Here is a 22,233-nt window from a genome sequence, read left to right as displayed (position 1 = left end):
TTTTTTTTACCCAGGCTAGGTATAGGATACAAGTTGACAGAAGATACTCTTTTAGATGACAAGTAACAAGGAAGCTCCACCCCCTCACCTCTGTCTACTTTATCGCCGACGTGATGCTATGGGGTGTTAACCCAAAATGCAGAAGAGAAGACATCAATGAAAGTGTTCTTATTCAGTTACTTACAGCCAGTGCATTCAACTACGGTAGGTAAAACCACCACATATCAGTCATAAAACTTTCCTCAATAAAACTACGTTGTCAACATATTTTGACAGTGATTTATTTAATGAAATCTAGTACACACAAATGCTCTGAAAAGTGTACATGCAGGCTCACATTATTTAAAGCGTGGGATTTCAACTTGGTGATGCATTATTTCAGTCCCTCAAATGTTTATAAATAAAGGTGTTGAACAAATTGTAGATGTGTACAACAGTTCAGCCATGGCAGGCTAGCTGTTCTTGAAGATTAGCTATTGCAATCTTCAGACTTGAGCAATTTAGGTAAACATTGCAACATCGGGGAAAAGTGCACTTCAAACCATCAAACATTTATTTGGTGAAGGCTCTTTTACTCTACGTACAGCCAAATTAAGAAATCAGGGCATAAACACACCAGCTTCTCCCTCCCACTGTCCTTTGGGTAGTGAAAACACCAGGTAACTCAATTGATCATATGATACATTAAGGAACCACCCAGCACCTATAACTTCATGTGTATTACACCAGATTCACTGACCAATCCCAAACATGGAGGGAACTATTCACTGCAGATGTGTACTCTACTACCCCAACATCCATCTCAACCTACCTCCCCACCTCCCTCATACCCGCAGTAATACAGAAATACATGAAATACCCCAGAACGATTGTTAAAAAACAAAATGCAGTAGACTGTAGAGATAGGTAATTATGGTGATAACAAACCGAATACTGATTTACAAGGGTTGCGTACAAAAACCTGCGCCAATCAAAATCGTCGATGCAAGTTAAGGATTGATGAGTGTCAAATACGATTGGTACATATACCTGAACAGTTCAACCAATTTTTAGTCGTCGTGCAGGCCTCCCTTAAAAGAAAGAAGAGCTTAGTCTCAAGGGGACTCCCTGCTTAAATAAAAAGGTGAAATCAATTCCTCAGATACTCCTTAAATGTCTGAAATGCACTGACAAACCCGAGCAACAAGGTTCCAACACATACCTCGATCACTGTATTGACTGAAAATGACGCTTGAATACAAAATCATTCAGTTTTCTACACATTGAAGGTAACATCTTAAGACAGACTTTAATTTCATTATCATATACACATCAAGAAAAAAGCACTGCTTTTGATAAATTTGACTCAATGCTCCGATCCACAGACAAAACTCAATGGTACTGTCACAGGTTCAGCATACAGCTGAACAGTCTCCATATCAAACACTTTGAAAGAGGACAGAAAAAGACAAGACTGCCCCCTATTGGCTAAAAGGGGCTCAGTACATAACCATTGCTACAAACTGATAATAATATGTAAGGCATTATTTATACATCACAGACTTGATTGCAAATAGCACTTGACAAACCACTAATGATTGAATAGTTACAGAATTGTCAACATCCACCAGTTTACATCAAGAGACCGAAAGTGTATCGTCCGATTCAACGGCAGCAAAACATTTCTCAGCCTCCCGGGATGGAGTTTAGAAGCCAGAGCAAACTTCTCTATAGAAGTCAGATTTCCACTTTTAGTAGATGAAAAGGACTCTGGTTCGCGGGAGAGTAGAAAACGAGTCAGCCATTTTGCGTATCTTGGCGTAGTTGATGAATCCTCTGAGGAAGAGCAGGAATCCTGGAAGACAGAACACAGGAGTCATTTTTCTACAATGTTTTTTTGGGGCAGCAACTCAACTCCCAGCATCAAACAAGGCATTCTTGTTAGTGTGAGTGTTAAATCTTCATGCATACTGTCCATTCAATCGATACTAGAGTTGAATGGCAGGAACACGGTTACCGAGATTTACCTCCCAAAACGACTATTTTTTCCCGGGAAAAATAACTGCAAAAAAAAACGGTAAATTATAATAAATGATTTATATGAACAGCATGGCGTGAACTGGAACTGTTAAATTATATGTGATGTCTAAATCTGTCTTCTCTACAGCCTCTGCATGATGAATCATCAACACTCAGGATGGGCACAGACCCATCTCAGATTGGAGCGCAGTTCACAAATGCATGCAGATCTTATCTCATCATGGTAACTGTTTTTCTTGTGACAGATAGGCCTACATTTGCAGCAGCATAGTCTATAATATAAAGATTGAATGTGCGTCTAATTTACCCATCTCCACCTGGCTTTCAGGGTCACCTTACTTTTTTTAATGTAAAGATTTTTTTTTTTTATTGCAGCTGCAGAGTTTTAAAAACAGCCTATCACTCAAATATCGTTGCTTTAAATCTCTCTCGCTCTCTCATTGCATCCAAAATATATAATCCAGTTCTAGAGTGATATATAGCCCTATATGTTCTGGCCTACCTCTTTCAGGTAATACATTTAATGCAGTATTAGCCTTATTTTTATCATTAATGATGGCTTATGAATAATACGCTTCTAACTTATAGCCTCTGTCTCTTGTGCAATACACAAGCACCTGTGCTCCACTAGCCTCATTTAAAAAAACACTCCTTAGCTCTTGGAGTCCCATGCAGGAAAAGCTAGACTAGAATAGCTTGCTGGACATTTTTTATACCAATAGACTATTCAAAGAGGTAAGCAAGTTCGTATGCTGAAAGTTAAATACAGCAGCCAATAGAAATCACGGGTAGTTTGAAAGAGCAACTGCACGATGGCAGTAGGCTATAGCAGTTATTTATTCAGACCCAAAACTATTCAATTATCTTCGTCAAGAGAAGTGAAATCCTTCTGCATCCGATTCTAGTCCTATAATAATCAAGGATGTCATTAGAATGACAAAACATATTTAATTTAACTGTTGAAAGCGAGGAAGAAATTAAACAATAGAGAGAAAGAGCCTACTAGGCTAATAACATTAGGGGAAATATTATGATAAATATATACACATTCTTCAAAGTAGCCACTCCTTGCCTTGAGAGAATTGCACACTTGGCATTATCTCAACCAGCTTCACCTGGAATGCTTTTCCAACAGTCTTGGAGTTTCCACATATGCTGAGCACTTGTTGGCTGCATTTCCTTCACTCTGCTGTCCAACTCATCCCAAACGATTTAAATTGCGTTGAAGTCAGGTGATTGTGGAGGCCAAGTCATCTGATGTAGCACTCCATCACTCTCATTCTTTGTCAAAAAAACTTATTTAACTAGGCAAGTCAGTTAAGAACAAATTCTTATTTACAATGACGGCCTACACCAGCCAAACCCGGGCGACGCTGGGCCAATTGTGTTCCGCCCTATGGGACTCCCAATCACGGCCAGTTGTGAAACCCTGGTTCGAATCCAGGCTGTGTCTCTAGTCACGCCTCAAGCACTGAGATGCAGTGCCATAGATTGCTGCGCCACTCGGGAGGTGTGTTGGGTCATTGTCCTGTTGAAAATCAAATGAGTGGGACTAAGTGCAAACCAGATGGGATGGCGTATCTCTGCAGAATGCTGTGGTAGCCATGCTGGTTAAGTGTGCATTGAATTCTAAATAAATCACAAGTGTCAACAGCAATGCACCCCCACCTCCATGGTGGGAACCACACATGCGGAGATCACCCATTCACCTGCTCTGTGTCTCAAAGACACGGCAGTTGGAAACAAAAATCTCAAATTTGGACAAATCAGACCAAAACGACAGATTTCCACCAGTCTAATGTCCATTGATTGTGTTTCTTAGCCCAAGCAAGTCTCTTCTTATTATTGGTGTCTTTTAGTAGTGGTTTATTTGCAGCAATTTGACCATGAAGGCCTGATAAACAGTCTCCTCTAAACAGTTGATGTTGAGATGTGTCTGTTACTTGAACTCTGAAGTATTTATTTGGGCTGCCATTATCTGAGGCTGGTAACTCTAATGAACTGATCCTCTGGGTCTTCATTTCCTGTGGCAGTCCTCATGAGAGCCAGTTTCATCATAGCGCTTGATGGTTTTTGCAACTGCACTTGAAGAAACTTTCAAAGTTCATGACATATTTCGGAATGACTGACCTTCATGTCTTAACTTCTTTGGGATAGGGGGCGGTATTTTGACATCCGGATGAAAAGTGTGCCTAAAGTAAACTGCATGCTACTCAGGCCCAGAAGCTAGGATATGCATATAATTGGTAGATTTGGATACAAAACACTAAAGTTTCTAAAACTCTTAAAATAATGTCTGAGTATAACAGAACTGAAATGGCAGGCGAAACCCCGAGAACAAACCATCCCAAAAAAAAAAAAAAAAAATCATCCTACCACTGATTTCAATGGCTGGCACTTATAATAGGGCGAAATCGTGCCCAATTGCAGTTCCTAGGGCTTCCTAGGATGTCAGTCTTTAGAAAGAGTTTCAGGCTTGTTTTTGGAAAAATGAGCCAGAAATTGTAGTTTTTCCTAGGTGGCTCCCATTTTGGCTGTAGTGTTTCCAAGCTTGAATGAGAGTGCGTTCTTTGGTATTTTTCTCCGGTAAAGACAATAATGATTCTCCGTCTTAAATTGTATCATTTATTTGCGTATTAGGGTACCTAAGGTTTGATTATAAACGTTGATTGACTTGTTTGGATAAGTTTATTGGTAACGTATGGGATTCATTTTGAAGGAGGGAAACCGAGTGGATTATTGACTGAAGCGCGCCAGCTAAACTGAGTTATGGATATAAAGAAGGAATTTATCAAACAAAAGGACCATTTGTAATGTAACTGGGACCTTTTGGAGTGCCAACAGAAGAAGATCTTCAAAAGGTAAGGCATATATTATATCGCTATTTCTGACATTCGTGTCGCAACTCCCTGGTTGAAAATGATTTATGCATGTGTGTGCTGGGCGCTGTCCTCAGATAATCGCATGGTTTGCTTTCGCCGTAAAGCCTTTTTGAAATCTGACACAGCGGCTGGATTAACAACAAGTTAAGCTTTATTTTGATGTATTGCACTTGTGATTTCATGAAAGTTTAATATTTATAGTAATTTAATTTGAAGCTCTAATTTCACCGGACGCTAGCATCCCACTAATCCGCAAGAAGCTAAAGTAATGGACTGTCATTTCACTTTGCTTATTTGAGCTGTTCTTGCCTTAATATGGACTTGGTCTTTTACCAAATAGGGCCATCTTCTGTACACCACCCCTACCTTGTCACAACAGCTGATTGGCTCAAATCCAACCTCTTGACGCTAGGGGTCAGAATTGTTTTATTTTCTTAAAATATCGTTCAAGTTAAACGGACATTTTCTCTGGCCCAGATCATAGAATATGCATATAATTTACAGATTAGGATAGAAAACACTCCAAAGTTTCCAAAACTGTAAAAATATTGTCTGTGAGTATAACAAAATGTATTCTGCAGACAAAAACCTGAGAAATTATAACACGGAAGTGATAATAAAAAAATAAATAAAAGAAATGTGTTTCCTGGACCGTCTATCTTCCATTTAAAGGGGTATCAACCAGATTCCTTTTCCAATGGCTTCCTCAGGCTGTGACCAGGCTTTAGACAGTTTCAGGCTTTTATTTTGAAAAATGAGCGAGATGTTTCAAAAGAGGTCAGGTGTCCTCTGAATAGTTCCTGCGCGCGAGAGAGGCGCTCCCCATTTTCCTTTTCTCTCTTAAAGAATAGGTTATGGTCCGGTTGAAATATTATCGATTATGTTTGTTAAAAACAACCTGAGGATTGATTATAAAAAACATTTGACATGTTTCTACGACCATTACGGATACTTTTTGGAATTTGTCGAACGGAACAAGGCTGTAGTTCTCAGCATAACGCGCAACCCAAATGGCGTTTTTTTGTGATAAAAGTAATATTTATCGAACAAAAATAACATTTGTTGTGTAACTGGGAGTCTCGTGAGTGCAAACATCCGAAGATTATCTAAGGTAAGCGATTAATTTTATTGCTTTTCTGACTTTCGTGACCATGCTAATTTGGGGCTAGCTGTTGTAGCATTGATTGCTACACTCACAAAAGCTTGCATTTCTTTCGCTGTAAAGTATATTTTCAAAATCTGACACGATAGGTGGATTAACAACAAGCTAAGCTGTGTTTTGGTATATTTCACTTACGATTGCATGATTATAAATATTTTTAGTAATATTTATGCATTTGGCGCCCTGCAATTCTAGCGGTTGTTTAGGAAAGTGATCCCGTAAAAGGGATCCGTAGCGCAGAGAAGTTAAGGAAAGAAATTCCACAAATTAACTCTTCAAATCAAATTTTATTTGTCACATACACATGGTTAGCAGATGTTAATGCGAGTGTAGCGAAATGCTTCTAGTTCCGACAATGCAGTAATAACCAACGAGTAATCTAACCTAACAATTTCACAACAACTACCTTATACACACAAGTGTAAAGGGATGAAGAATATGTACATAAAAATATATGAATGAGTGATGGTACAGAACAGCATAGGCAAGGTGCAGTAGATGGTAGAGTACAGTATATACATATGAGATGAGTATGGTAGGGTATGTAAACATTATGTGGCATTGTTTAAAGTGGCTAGTGAAAAAAAAAATTGCATACATTTTTCCATTATTAAAGTGGCTGGAGTTGAGTCAGTATGTTGGCAGCAGCCACTCAATGTTAGTGGTGGCTGTTTAACAGTCTGATGGCCTTGAGATATAAGCTGTTTTTCTGTCTCTCGGTCCCTGCTTTGATGCACCTGTACTGACCTCGCCTTCTGGATGATAGCGGGGTGAACAGGCAGTGGCTCGGGTGGTTGTTGTCCTTGATGATCTTTATGGCCTTCCTGTGACATCGGGTGGTGTAGGTGTCCTGGAGGGCAGGTAGTTTGCCCCCGGTGATGCGTTGTGCAGACCTCACTACCCTCTGGAGAGCCTTACGGTTGTGGGCGGAGCAGTTGATACAGGTGATACAGCCCGACAGGATGCTCTCGATTGTGCATCTGTAAAAGTTTGGGAGTGCTTTTGGTGACAAGACTAATTTCTTCAGTCTCCTGAGGTTGAAGAGGCGCTGCTGCGCCTTCTTCACCACGCTGTCTGTGTGGGTGGACCAATTCAGTTTGTCCGTGATGTGTACGCCGAGGAACTTAAAACTTACTACCCTCTCCACTACTGTCCCGTCGATGTGGATAGGGGGGTGCTCCCTCTGCTGTTTCCTGAAGTCCACGATCATCTCCTTTGTTTTGTTGACGTTGAGTGTGAGGTTATTTTCCTGACACCACACTCCGAGGTCCCTCACATCCTCCCTGTAGGCCGTCTCATCGTTGTTGGTAATCAAGCCTACCACTGTAGTGTCGTCTGCAAACTTGATGATTGAATTGGAAGCGTGCATGGCCACGCAGTCGTGGGTGAACAGGGAGTACAGGAGAGGGCACAAAACGCACCCTTGTGGGGCCCCAGTGTTGAGGATCAGCGGGGTGGAGATGTTGTTACCTACCCTCACCACCTGGGGGCGGCCTGTCAGGAAGTCCAGTACCCAGTAGCACCGGGCGGCGTCGAGACCCTTTGTCTCGAGCTTGATGACTAGTTTGGTAGGGTATTATGGTGTTAAAAGTCTACAGCTCAGCATTTAACAAGGCACACATGTTAATTGAAATTCATTCCAGTTGAGAGAATGCCAAGAGTGTGCAAAGCTGTCATCCCGGAGTCACCTCTTCACGGTTGACGTTGAGACTGGTGTTTTGTGGGTACTATTTAATGAAGCTGCCAGTTGAGGACTTGTGAAGCATCGGTTCTCAAAGTAGACACTAATTTACTTGTCCTCCTGCTCAGTTGTGCACCGGGGCCTCCCACTTTATATTCTGGTTAAAACCAGTTTGCACTGTTCTGTGAAGGGAGTAGTACACAGCGTTGTACGAGATCTTCAGTTTCTTGGAAGTTTCTCGCATGGAAGAGCCTTCATTTCTCAGAACAAGAATAGACTGACGAGTTTCAGGAGAAAGTACTTTGTTTCTGGCCATTTTGAGCCTGTAATCAAACCCACAAATGCTGATGCTCCAGATACAACTAGTCTAAAAGGCGGACAGTTTTATTGCTTCTTTAAATCAGGACAACAGTTTTCAGCTGTGCTAACATAATTGCAAAAGGGTTTTCTAATGACCAATTAGCCTTTTAAAATGACAAACTTGGATTAGCTAACACAACGTGCCATTGGAACACAGGAGTGACGGGTGCTGATAATGGGCCTCGGTACGCCTATGTAGATATTCCGTTAAAAATCAGTTGTTTCCAGCTACAATAGTCATTCAGAACATCAACAATGTCTACACTATTTCTGATCAATGTTATTTTAAAAATGGACAAAAAAAATGATTTTCTTTAAAAAACAAGGACATTTAAGTGACCCCACTTTTGAATGGTAGTGTATGTGTCAGCCTACCAATTATACAAATAGGCCCTACTATATTTCAAAATTAAAATCAAATTCGCTAGCCTATACTTGTAACTTTGTAGGCCGCATGTACTGACCCAGAATCGCATGTTCTCTCCCTGCTTTATCATGGTTTGAACCATGTGTTCCAGTCCATATAATGTCATACAGTTCACACTCAAAAAGATTGGCCTACTGAAGCTAGTTTCAATTATTTACCCAAGAGAACATATAAGCTACATATATGGGCTTTTCTGTTGTGCAGTAGCCTACATCATATATGTATTGGATAACACTACAATCATTTGGGCTTATTAAAATGTATTTCATGTATGGCTCAGGTAGCTACAGGCTTGAATTAATCAAATCCAGGCATATACCTATTTATATGCTTTAATGATTATTTAATGCTTTTGAATGACACTTCCGGTTTTAGCGGGAAATACTGGGTTACCCAGGAGAAAAATGATTTATTCTCGGGATGGAACATTTGTAAAATACCCGGAAAATATTCAACCCTAATAGATACCGCTGGTTATTTCTATAAATAAAAATGGGGCCAATGTGGTTTGAAACAAATAAAATGGACTTTCATGCAATTCCATGTGCACTTAGGAATAAAGTGAATATATGCAAATTGGCCCATAACTTCACCTATACACCAACATAGGTCTAGGACTATACATCCTTTAAGCAGGGTTCATACAGACATTGGCAAGTCATTCAAGGACTTTCAGAGACTTTATCAAGCACTTAAATGTAATTTAAGGCCCTCAACATTATACAATTGTATAATTGATATAATTGTACATATAGGGCCTAATATAGTAGCCTGTGTGGCCAACGCAGGCACACAAAGCCATGAATAGCCGTAGCATTAATCTCAACATCTGAAACTCACTAACGCAGTTTTTACAATGAGAGAGTGACCAAAAACCATGTTTATTTTTTAATGAAAGGATTTGTATGGAAAACCAAGTGGATGCCAACAGATGTGGTCCTCATAATAACCACACATGGTTTTACTGCAAGAGTAGCACAACACCCTCCAATCGACGGGAAACAAACGAAAGTGGCCACATCTCTCACAAAAACAAATAAGTATGAGGGACCAGGAGAACTTAGAAACTGGCTACAATAACTTTTTATGCACCAAATTGAGGAAATGTCATTTAAAAAAAAAGGTAGGCTTATTACAGTACTTGAATTTGAGCTCCAAATAGGCTACTTCAAGCCCCTTGTATGGTTTAAAATTGCAGGTCTAACATGGAAAACAAAATGTTGTTATTTCATTACCAGATCATATCATGAATAAGCCCATTGTCATTATATCCAGAATAATTCATAGGAATAGCGTTTGGGTGCTGCGTACTAGTCTATCCTACACAATTGTGCACAGTAGACTCAGCGTCCAATCCGAGGCATAAAAATATTAACTTGCTGCTTTTCTGTTTAATCTAACGAGACCCTGCTGTAAATCAAGCAGACAACAGAGCAACATCAATTCTCTAGGGATGTTAGATCCAACGTGGATCCAGGCACAACTGTCTTCTCCGGCATAACGAATGAAACACCAAAATATTCTGGACGTTCCTCACAAGCACCTTTTTTCCATCACTTGGGCTGTTGTTGCATCGCATGTGCTTCCACAACAGCTGTTCATCACTTGACTGTCATTCGGAAAATTCCTTCCTGTATCACCACGTAACTAATCAGCTGGACACCAAATGCGCATCCAACAAGTATTATGCATAATTATAGAAAAACCACGTTAATGACAGTATCGATTTAGGTTTTAAGCATCAAAGTAAGGTGACTTTCAGTTAGAAGCATTTGATTTTGTAATGCATACATGATTATGTGCCCATGAAAACTGTTTCACCCCGTAACATAAGGAGACACAAAATGTTACGTAGTTACACTGAATTTCTGAGATCTCTATACAAAAAATAAAATAAATAAAAATAAAACTGTCCGACAGTTAAATCTCATTCAGTTAACTGATTATTGCTTAATATATGACATAACTTACATTGCCATAAACGCACAGTTTATGTAATGTTTTATGTAACAATTTGACAAATCTGTCAACATAGGTTTTAAAATCAACTCGTGAATTTTTGTTGAAAATAGCTCTGATCCCCATTTATTTATTAATGTAAATGGGGAAAAAATGAAAAAACTGGCAGATTATTATCAATGACTGAACAGCTGTAACAAGTTGTCCAGTGTAGGAAGTCCTCACTGGTACCCTAATTTATAAAAAAGACCCCTCTACACCAATGCATTTACCTGTCTAGTACTACAATTGAAAACTACAAACAGAGAAATGGTTGTACCTACCCATTACCAGGAACACCCACCACAGCCAGTACTGCCCATCAAAGTACCCAGGGAAGTAGGTGGAGAACTGGGGATAAAACAACCATTAACAGATAAGTGGACCAGTCAGAGTAAACATGGACGTGATCTTGGGCTCTGGAAGAGGGAAACCTACACCAAACTGAAGTGCTTTGCCATCAGATCACTACACCAAGATGCCAACTTTGATTGTTGGGAAAGAGCTCACAAGTTAAGCATTTCACTGCACTGTTTTACACCCGCTGTATCCTGTGCATGTGACAATAAAACTTGAAACTAAAGCTGAGGGTGTTGGTAGTGATATCTTGAGTAAAATAAATAAATATATAGGCACACACTAAATATTGCCTGGCCACGCCCACAGACGTTAGTTTCTCCTCTGCAATGAGTCTGGATCTGAGTACCTCCCTGACCCTTCACCATGGGTTGGGCCATAGCCACGTGGGTAAAGCGGAGGTTTGAAAATGTGTCATTGGCTTTGATGCTCAGATTAGTTAGAGACGATCCAAATCGTGCCCCTCGTCACCACAAACGACTTCAAATGATTGCAGTCTCAGACTAAAGAATGTAGCAATCTACAGAACAGCGGAATCATTTAGTGTGAGTTGTCAGGCTACTGTAAATATGCTCCCAATAGTTGAATGGGTAAACTGAAATGTTAGTGATATGTTACCCGGACGATGAGGATCCACTTGATGAGTGACAGGCCAAAGCCAGAGATGGCTCCGTAGCGGCCAGCTGCTGAGGTGGTCAGACAGAAGGATAGGAAGAAACCGATCCAGTTGAAGAGGAATGCCACTGAAGAGGAGAGAGAAGGGGCTTTAAAACAGACCTGTGCATATGGTCGACTAGGATGGGCTGTTTCTTAACACAAATACTATTCTTAGATCACATCAATAACTTGATCATCAAATAAATACATAACACACCTCGTCATTTTGCTGGGTGTATTATACTAACCACAGTCTTCACCAAGGTGGAGAAGATTCAACTTCAAGATGTGACTTACTAAAAAAGGTCAACATGAAAATCCCATCGTTGCCTATCTGTAGCTGGTCCGCATCCTCAAAGTCATCCCTGGCTGCAAAGTCATCATCCTGCAGAGATAAAGAAATGGTGGAGAATATCGTCAAGTCATTTTTGATGATGGAAACCTCATTGCACTATATCAACCAAGACAGCAAACATTTATTCTACGCACATGTCCTTCTCTTTACATCGCCCTAATGTAATGGATGTACAAGTTATTCAGATGGAGATGTTTCAATTCAAATGTTGTCATTTTAAATGTACCTTTATTTAAACTAGGCAAGTCAATTAAGAACAAATTCTTATTTACAACGACGGCCTACCCCGGCCAAACCCTAACAACGCTGGGCCAACTGTGCGCCACCCTATGGCACTCCTGATCACGGCCGGTTGTGTTACAGCCCAGGATTAAACCAGGGTCTGTAGTGACGCCTCTAGCACTGCCGTAGACCGCTGTACCACTCGGGATTCAATGTAGTTGAAAGAACAACATTTAATGTCCTATCAGGAAATACAGCACTACCGCTCTACAGGCCGACAGATGGGTCTCTGCAAATGGCTGCCACATCCTTTTCTCACGGTACTATTCTATTCCACACAGTTCCACAGCATTACTGTTGAGTTAGTACATCAAAAGTCTCCAGCCGTTCCATGCTGTACACATAGCACGCAGTGTGTGGCAAAAATACAGACCAGTCATTTAGATGGACGACACGTAAGCTGGTAAGGCAAAAACATTTCCCACTAGAGGGCATAGACGAGCCATCGCTCTCAGGGCGTGTCCGACAGTGATTATTAGGGCGTGCCTGCCCACAATGCGTGACCCACCGTTTCAAAACAGACTCGACCTATACCGAGTACAGTATACAGTGCCTTCGGAAAGTATTCAGACCCCTTGACTTATCACACATTACAGCCTTAATCTAAAATGGATTACATCTATACACAATACCCCAAAATAACAAAGCAAAAACAGTTTGACATTTTTGCTAATTTATTAAAAATACTAACCTTAAAAACCTCACATTGATATAAGTATTCAGACCCTTTACTCAGTACTCTGTTGAAGCATATTTGGCAGCAATTACAGCACTGAGTCTTCTTGGATATGACAATACAATCTTGGCACATCTGTAATTGGGGAGTTTCTCCCATTCTTCTCTGCAGATCCTCTCAAGCTCTGTCAGGTTGGATGGGGAGCGTCGCTGCACAGCTATTTTCAGGTCTCTCCAGAGATGCTCGATCTGGTTCAAGTCCAGGCTCTGGCTGGGCCACTCAAGAACATTCAGAGACTTGTCCCAAAGCCACTCTTGCGTTGTCTTGGCTGTGTGCTTAGGGCCGTTGTCCTGTTGGAAGGTGAACCTTCACCCGTGTCTGAGGTCCTGAGCACTCTTGAGCAGATGTCAGGGAGCTCTCTGTACTTTGCTCTGTTTGTCTTTGCCTCAATCCTGACTAGTCTCCCAGTCCCTGCCGCTGAAAAACATCCCCACAGCATGATGCTGCCACCACCATGCATCACTGTAGGGGTGGTGCCAGGTTTCCTTCATGAGACACTTGGCATTCAGGCCAAAGAGTTCAATCTTGGTTTCATCAGACCAGAGAATCTTGTTTCTCATGGTCTGAGAGTCTTTAGGTGGCTTTTGGCAAAGCTCCAAGGAGGCTCTCATGTGGCTTTTACTGAGGAGTGGCTTCCGTCTTGCCAATCTACCATAAAGGCCAGATTGGTAGATTGCTGTGGAGATGGGAGAACCTTCCATCAGGACAACCATCTCCACAGAGGAACTCTAGAGATCTGTCAGAGAGACCATTGTGTTCTAGGTCACCTCCCTGACCATGGACCTTCTCCCCCGATTGCTCAGTTTGGCCGGGAGGCCAGCTCAAGGAGTCTTGGTGGTTCCAAACTTCTTCCATTTAAGAATGATGGAGGCCACTGTGTTCTTGGGGACTTTCAATGCTGCAGGAATGTTTTGGTACCCTTCCCTAGATCTGTGCCTCGACACAATCCTGTCCCGAAGCTCTACAGAGAGTTCCTTCGACCTCATGGCTTGGTTTTTGCTCTGACATGCACTGTCAACTGTGGGACCTTATATAGACAGGTGTGTGCCTTTCCAAATCATGTCCAATCAGTAGAATTTACCACAGGTGGACTCCAATCAAGTTGTTGAAACATCTGAAGTATGAGCAATTGAAACAGGATGCACCTGACCTGAATTTCGAGTCTCATAGCAAAGGGTCTGAATACTTATGTAAATAAGATGTGTTTTTTATTTTTAATACATTTGTAAACATTTCTAAAAACCTGTTGTTGCATAGTCATTATGGGGTATTATGTTTAGATTGATGAGGGTATATATTTTTCATATCCATTTTAGAATAAGGCTGTAACGTATCAAAATGTGGAAAAAGTCTGAATACTTTCCGAAGGCACTGTATACTTACACACACCCATGGTTAAACAGGCGTACTTTTATATTATATGCAATGGGGTTCATGGAGTCACTTTCAGAAACTAGCCTGCATCCAGCTCAATGTAAATTGTACACAAAACTGATGCAAGTTTGGTTACTTGGAACATCAGCCACGCCGTCAAAAAAAGAATGTAGAAAATGTACTCAGGAAGTATTCTGACCGTCAATAGACAGGGACTGAATTCCTTTCTGCCACACCCACAACACTGAGGAACAACACAGAACCTGGATGAACACAAAATAGTCCAGCAAAACCACAAGGGATGGTTACGTGGAGTTTGTAGTGCTGGAAGACTCACCCTTTCAGCAACCAAGGGAACATGGACTTCAGCCTTGGTTCTCTCTGCCTCGTCATAGGAAGGGAGAGTTGTGGCCACGTTGTATGACGGTGGCTTGGGGAACCCCCCGTCCTCTTTGTAGTCAAAATAAGCTACGGGAGGTAAATAAGTGAAATAAGCTGCTGTGTTACACTTGAGTGCCATATATCCCCTTTTGGTAGGCTAAATGCTGTAACACCATAAGTAAACCTAATGCTAGGCTAGCAGGGAAATCTCCTCTGTCATAAGAAAGATACTCGACTTGTCCTAGTTTAGTTCTAGACTGTAAATATCCAATGCCACTCGGGGCAACGGTAAAGACATTGACCCCCAGGCCAAACCATAACACTCCACTGTGATGTGAGTATTTGTGTATGCATTGAACTATTACCTGCATTATCTGCTGCAATGCTGCTGTAAGGGGGTGGGGCTTCAGCTGCCACCTGGAGAACCTCCTCTGGCTCCTCTTCATTGGGCAGCTGAATAGGGGAAGAGTCAATAAACTGGTTATGCCTAGCTGACAGAGAACATCAACATGACCTAGTGAAGAGATCAGTTCAAGCCCTGGAGATAGTGCTCTTGTTTTATTCAGGCTCTAAGCTAAAAGGTCAGGCAGGTACATATTATAGCAGACTTCTGGACAGAACACAAAATAACGAACGCCGGCCGTTCTCAGTAGATCACCTGCTGGGTGACAAACTGTCGCGATTCACCATGTAGAATCATCAGGAAATTAACAGAAAATGAAGGCCGATGTTCTGTAATCAGAAGAGACGAGGCTGTGCACTGTCGACGTTTGCTGTTTCGTTCCCTCTCGTAGAATAAAAAGAAGAAGAAGTGGTCACACTAGGTTTCAGCTTCACGCTTTGACAGGAACTCACATGACCACCTACTTTGACAAAATGGCAAGCAGACAGTTAGCCATTTTGGTTGTTATTTCTTTCATTTTCATAACAGGTCACTGAACGATCTATGTGAACTCCTTCGCCTTCATGCGATATGATTTAAAAATCATAATATCAAAGAAGTTTAGTCACGCCACGCACTTACAGTACCCAGGTGACAATCGCTATAAAAAGAGGTATGGCGCGACTAACTGTTTTCGTCACCATCCCGGAGTGCAATTTCAACTGCCCCAAACAGAACTTGATCATTCCCAAAATTAAAATACAATTTCTTTTATTTTGATGTTTTGATATGCCAACATGGGGCTAGGACTAGGTCATTTGCAGGGCTTTTAAAGTAATTGGTGTATATTTCATAACCTTAATTTGTTAAAAAAAAAACTTTGAGCATCATGTGGTATATTGTTTAATTTCTTTTGTGACATGAGTCTTTTATATCAAAATATCACAGATGAGACAAATGTTCACCTGCCCCTTTAAGGGCTGGAGGTTACCGTAGTAATGTGACTCCAGTCATGTTTGTGCCTCTTGACTAGTATCCGGGGTGCTTCTCTTCCCTAGCAGTTAAAACTAAACATTGAAAAACAACCTAGCTTGTGAACAAAACAATATAAATAGCCAAGGAACACAAGCACAAAGTCTCACTTCTGTAGACTGTATGCATGTGCGCAGCAATTCTAAAAATGAATCTGTCACTCAGCTCTTCAAGTGTGCACACAGTCCCCAGCCAGGCAGTGTTGCAGCGCGAGGCAGAAATGCTTTGTGCATTCGGTTCAGGAGATACAACCATATTCTCTAGAATACCATAGTAGCTAGCCATACAGACAATGCAAATGGCACAGCAACTCCCTGCACGCGAAATATCCGCTCCGGGCTGGCGGGCCCGCAGACGAGCTGGGAGAGTCAAATGTGCATTCTAATAGGCCTATTTGCCCAACATTGGAATGATATTCTATTATACATTTTCATAACCTAAATAATTACATATGCGATGCCTAGCCAGCCATAGCACTGTTTGAAACCTGGACGTTTTACATGGCATATCTTACCTTGCTCTTAATAGACTACATCCAAAATCCGACCATAGAAAAAAAGCAGACTTCCTGATATGCCATTGAAAGCATTCTTCTAATGTCCAAAGTCAGTAACGCAGAATCCTATTGTTGCATCTTCAGATATTCTCTAAGTTTCTACCATTAGTCTGTATATTCATCTCTGTCGCATTATAAAAACTGCTCGCATCAGGTACGTGTTTGAGAATGGTGTTTAAACATTTTAGGACGCCCTAAATTTCGAGCCCTGAGTAGTTGATTTATGTTTTGTTATTAAAGTTGGATTTATTTTTCCCCACACAAATACAAATAAAACATTGTACTGCATAAAAACATTGAGCATGGACATCCAGACATACCCTCCAACATAGCACACATACACAGTCAAATACTATCTCACAAGCTACAACACAGAACTAAATGGGTTCACAAGCACAAGTCATCACCTCCCAGTTCTAGGAATTGTTGATTTTTATCTAATCTAGTCCCCCTCTGTCATTATTGTGCTGGCCCATTCTAGCTAACTTGTATTGCTTTTTGTCAGGCATTTCCATCCTTGTGTGTTCGCTAGCTAGCTAGTTATCGGGATATACTCGAAGCTACCTCAAAAGTTAGCTCGTAGCTAGCTAAATTAGCCACACATAGGTACCGTAGCTAGGTGGTTTGTTGTACCCGTTGTTGTTGGTGGTTGTTGACCCGCCATGTTGGGCCAGTCCCCGCACACTAGCCCATTGATCTAGCATTACCATTCCCTCACTTGGAGTTCTGCTGTGACCACACTGCTCATGTAACAGTATAAATTTAAACCGTCCCCTCGCCCCGACCCGGGCGCGAACCAGGGACCCTCTGCACACATCAACAACGGTCGCCCACGAAGCATCGTTACCCATCGCTCCACAAAGGCCACGGCCCTTGCAGAGCAAGGGGCAACACTACTTGTAGGTTTCAGAGCAAGTGACGTAACTGATTGAAACGCTAGTAGCGCGTACCCGCTAACTAGCTAGCCATTTCACATCCGTTACACTCAGCGGTGCTGTAGGCTACCAGTCCTCACTTAACCAAGTCCACCAACGCTGAGACTGACAGTCCACTCTTAACTGTGCCAGTCAGATGGCTTCATATAGGCGGGAGTTGAGTCGAGACCTTGATACATATTTAGGCGGGAGTCTCGACTCCGAAGCACGAAGGGTCGGAGCCAACGTAGTATTACTTTCTAAGCATCTAAAGCCACTGCCGAGGCAATCGAAGCATACAGAGACTAAAAGCTACTTTGTTACCTTTTTCTTGGAACACACTTCTCTTATGTGAAATCTGTTCTTTCCACACTGATTCAGTGCTGTACACAGGATGTCATTCCACCCATGTCAACAGTGTGAAAAACAACTCCCAGCCTCAGATGAGCACACACACTTCTTTGCTTGGGAGCTGAACATGCTCAAGCGGACAGGGTAGAAGCTCATGCACTCTGTCAGAAATTCAAACCAAGATCATTGAAATCTCGACTTGCGCACTTTGCATCATGAGTCTACCACACCGATCAAACACTCCAGGTCTAATGACGGGTCTCACTCCCCTCGTCATCCACCGCTCAATAAACACCATAGCTCATCCTTGCCAGGGCACAAATTGACAAACAGATGTGCAATGAGATTAAATTCAACCTTTATTTAACTAGGGAAGTCAGTTAAGAACAACTGCTTATTTACAACGACGGCCTATCCCGGGCCAAACCCGGACGAAGCTGGGCCAATTGTGCGCTGCCCTATGGGACTCCCAATCACGGCCGGATGTGATACAGCCTGGATTCGAACCAGGGACTGTAGTGACGCCTCTTGCACTGAGATGCAGTGCCTTACACCACTGCGCCACTCGGAAGCAGCGGTCTAAGGTCTGTCCTTAAGCACATCCTGGCCAGGCTTTCCCTGCCGGTACCAAACCCCTACATCTGAACAGAGCGTGGTTGCTGAATGGATGACACTGACGTACTGTCCAAAAGAGCCTCCTACTCTTATGACAGACTATGAACACTAATGATGATGATGCTGTCATGTACCACAGCTCTAGTATCATCTAAGCCTGCCGGTCTGGCAGTGACGGTCGACCAGAAAATACATTTGTCTGAAATATTTGAGAGGGCAAGCAGGAACTTCAACGTGGAACATGCACCTACTGCCATGGCATCCACATCCAAGTTTGATCAATTAAGTTTTTTAAAAGACAGACATCATCCCGATTTGGCGTGCTCCATGGCACTTGGTTTTGGCCATTTCCCCCATGTGGATAAATCATTTTCTTCACTTGTCCTGCCTGCTTCGCTCTCTTTTCAGACAAAGAGCTGCCTAACAAACAATGCAGGGCATCTGATTGCATCCTACACAGGACACATGACAGCACTGCTTCAGCCCTTCAGTTCTACCCTTCAGCCTTTCACCAAGTGCATTAGGTGAAGCGCTAGCCCCCCAATCGTCAAGCAGGAGTCAGGGTCCTGAACTACTTAGACGATTGGCTAATATGTGCAGGATCACAAAGCCTTGGCACACACATCCATGGTCCCACATCACCTCTGAGTTGGGACTAACAATGAACTTGGAAAATAGTTCTCTGGTACCCACTCAGTGTGTGCACTTCCTGGGCTTGACATCGGACACTCAAATCATGCGAGCAACACTCTCTCCAGAAAGAGTGGTATCTTTGAAAAACACAAAAAGCTGCCCATTTCAATGAATTGCTGGAGGAGAGAAATACAATGGTTGCACCCAACACTTCAAATTCCCAGCGGAGTTCTTCTAACTGCATTTCACAACCGGGTGACTGACCAGATGCCTTCCAAAAGGGATGGGGAGCAGTCTGGAATTCAGTCATGGGTCCATGGTGTATGGTCAGCACCATGGACAAAGGCTCACATCGATGTGCTGGAGCTCAAAGTGGTTCACTTTGCACTTCCTCCCAGTACTGAGAGGACAGCATGTACGGATACGGGACAGAGAACACAACCGGTGGTTGCACACATCAACTGCACCAGGTAACTACTGCTTTGGGCAAACAGACACCTCACATTCTTCAGAGCAATACACCTGCCAGGGATGGAGAATCGGGCAGCAGGCCCTCTCTCCAGAGGAGGTCCTCTTCCTTCAGACTGGAGGATATATCCCACAGTAGTGGCAATGATCTGGGCACGATTCAGAAGGGCCGTTGCCGATCTGTTAGCATCGCAAGACTCAACCCATTGTCCTATGTTGTTCTCCATAAAGGTTCCAGCAGGTGTGTTCTCTGAAGTGATGAATCACACTTCAACATCTGGCAGTCAGACTGACAAATCTGAGTTTGGCGTACGCCAGGAGAACGCTACCTGCCCTAATGCATAATGCCAAATGTAGTTTGGTGGAGGAGGAATAATGGTCTGGGGCTAGGCCCCTTAGTTCCAGTGAAGGGAAATCTTAACACTACAGCATACAATTACATTCTAGACAATTCTGTGCTTCCAAATTTATGGCAAGTTTTGGGACAGCCCTTTCCTGTTTCAGCATGACAATGCACCTGTGCACAAAGCAAGGTCCATAGAGAAATGGTTTGTCGAGATCAGTGTGGAAGAACTTGACTGGCCTGCACAGAGCCCTGACCTCAACCCCATCTTACACCTTTGGGATGAATTGGAGCACCGACTGCGAAACAGGCCTAATCACCTAACATCAAGGCCTGCAGTAATGTTCCAACATATAGTGGAAAGCCTTCCCAGAAAAGTGGAAGCTGTTATAGTAACAAAGGTGGGACCAACTCCATATTAATGCCCATGACTTTAGAATGAGATGTTCGATGAGCAGTTGTCCACATACTTTTGGTCATGTTGAGCGGGGCAGCGGCCTAAGGCACTGCCTCGCAGTGCTAAAGGCGTCGCTACAGACCTGGGTTCAAACCTAGGCTGTGTTGAAGCCAGCTGTGACCGGGAGACCCATGAGGCGGCGCACAATCGGCCCAGTGTCGTCCGGGTTGGGCCGGCCAGGATGTCCTTGTCCCATCACGCTCTAGCCACTCCTTGTGGCGGGCTGGACGCATGCACGCTGACTTCGGTCGACTGTTGTATGGTGTTTCCTCCGACACATGGGTGTGGCTGGCTTCCGGGTTATGCGAGCAAATGCGAGCAGTGTGTCAAGAAGCAGTGCGGCTTCAAGGACGCAAGGCTCTCCGTACGGGAGTTGCAGCGATGGGACTAGACTAACTACTACCAATTGGATATCACGAAATTGGGGAGAAACGGGAGTAAATGTAAAAAATATCAAATAAAATGTAGTGTAGCTTGTTAGCTAGCATTATTAGCTAACGTTAGTTACACTATCAAAACATTACCATTACGAAAGTTGACCAAGTTAGCAAAAATGCATTGCTAACCAACAAAACAATGACTAACATGTTAATGTAGCTACAAAGCATCACGACGTGTTAATATTAATTTGTTAACTGACGTTTCAATCATGGTGTCATTCAAAACAACGAGGCCTAGCTTGAGCCAACCCATCACCAGTGTTTCTTGCAAACCTCTAACGTTTGCTAGCTGTTAGCGAATGCTTACCAACGTTAACTCAAAGACACGACAAACCTTTTACTCACCTGCTGATATCTAGCGCTTGGCTCAGACATCCTGATATGAACAGAGGCAAATCCTTGTATTTAAACAATAAATCAATTAGATCATCGCCAATGTAACGTTATTCAATACAGAAATTATAGCTATAACCGTAATGTAAACTCTTTCCTCCTGACACTGTCTCTGCTCAGGTCCCTCCCCTCGTTGTTTCTTCTTCTTCGTCTTGTTCTTCTTCTTTGGGGTTGGGCTGGCAGATCGCATCCAACTTTTGAGGTGCATACACCGCCACCTACTGTACTGGAGTGTAAGGCCAATCACGGCCTACCTACATTACCTTATCTTCATTAATCCTGTTCCTATTAGAAAGTGAAACAGAGCCCTAGACACCACTTCCCTCCCCCCATTACACCACCCAAACTCCAACCCTTTCACATAATCTCTCCATATCTACTTCATACAGTTCACAAAATATCAACACGTGTAATATTCATGTGTAAACATACTGAATTATAATTGGATGCATTTTACCGCCGTATCATACTGTGCTATGATTGGTTAAGACCACCCAGATGGTTAGGTCATGGGCAGTTGATCATGGTTGGAGATACGTGAACATGCAAGTTATAGCTAGCTAATAAAGAGCTACGTTAAGAAATATCCTGTAGTACTGCATTTTATTATTTTGTACAAAGCGTGCAAAACAAGACAACATGCTCCACCGTTTCCTCCACTAAACACTCATTACACAGACCTGTTTCATGTCTCCTTATAATCCAGAATGTTGCATTCAAACCTGTGTTCCCAAACTGTAGTCTACTCCACACAACTTCCTCTCTCCTACATCCCATACTCCCCACCTCTTCCTTTACTGACTGGTGCGCACGATAAAATTGTCTCCCCTTACTACTAGCATCCCACTCCCTTTGCCAAAGATTGAGCCCTTTTGCCCGGATAAGGACTTGACATCCCTGCGGTCCAGCGGGACCTGAAAATCTACACCCTCTCCTCACAGCACACGTATGCCAAAGATTTTTATATCTAAACCAAGA

General features: G+C 42.5%; 1 protein-coding gene across 1 annotated transcript; it reads right to left on the bottom strand.

The window, feature by feature from the left end:
• Window positions 1-272: 272 nt before the first annotated feature.
• LOC120056888 (NEDD4 family-interacting protein 1-like) lies at window positions 273-21,401 on the bottom strand. Its single transcript, XM_039005149.1, has 7 exons — window positions 21,208-21,401; window positions 15,037-15,124; window positions 14,628-14,758; window positions 11,841-11,928; window positions 11,505-11,629; window positions 10,814-10,880; window positions 273-1,834 (listed from the first exon to the last, which is right to left on the bottom strand). Exons 1-7 carry the CDS (start codon window positions 21,235-21,237, stop codon window positions 1,731-1,733), a joined length of 633 nt encoding a protein of 210 aa, XP_038861077.1. The 5' UTR covers window positions 21,238-21,401; the 3' UTR covers window positions 273-1,730.
• Between the last annotated feature and the right edge of the window lie 832 nt (window positions 21,402-22,233).

Source organism: Salvelinus namaycush, chromosome 12 (genome assembly GCF_016432855.1).
Source record: "Salvelinus namaycush isolate Seneca chromosome 12, SaNama_1.0, whole genome shotgun sequence".
NCBI classification, from domain to species: Eukaryota; Metazoa; Chordata; class Actinopteri; order Salmoniformes; family Salmonidae; genus Salvelinus; species Salvelinus namaycush.
This window is presented reverse-complemented; position numbering and strand designations above follow the sequence as displayed.

Excerpts from the sequence above, each read along its gene's own strand:
- LOC120056888 (XM_039005149.1), bottom strand. The coding sequence starts at position 21,237 with ATGTCTGAGCCAAGCGCTAGATATCAGCAG. Across the intron at positions 15,125-21,207 it reads CAAGCGCTAGATATCAGCAG|CTGCCCAATGAAGAGGAGCC; the intron begins GTGAGTAAAAGG and ends TCCCCTATTCAG. Across the intron at positions 10,881-11,504 it reads AGTGGATCCTCATCGTCCGG|TTCTCCACCTACTTCCCTGG; the intron begins GTAACATATCAC and ends TTTTATCCCCAG.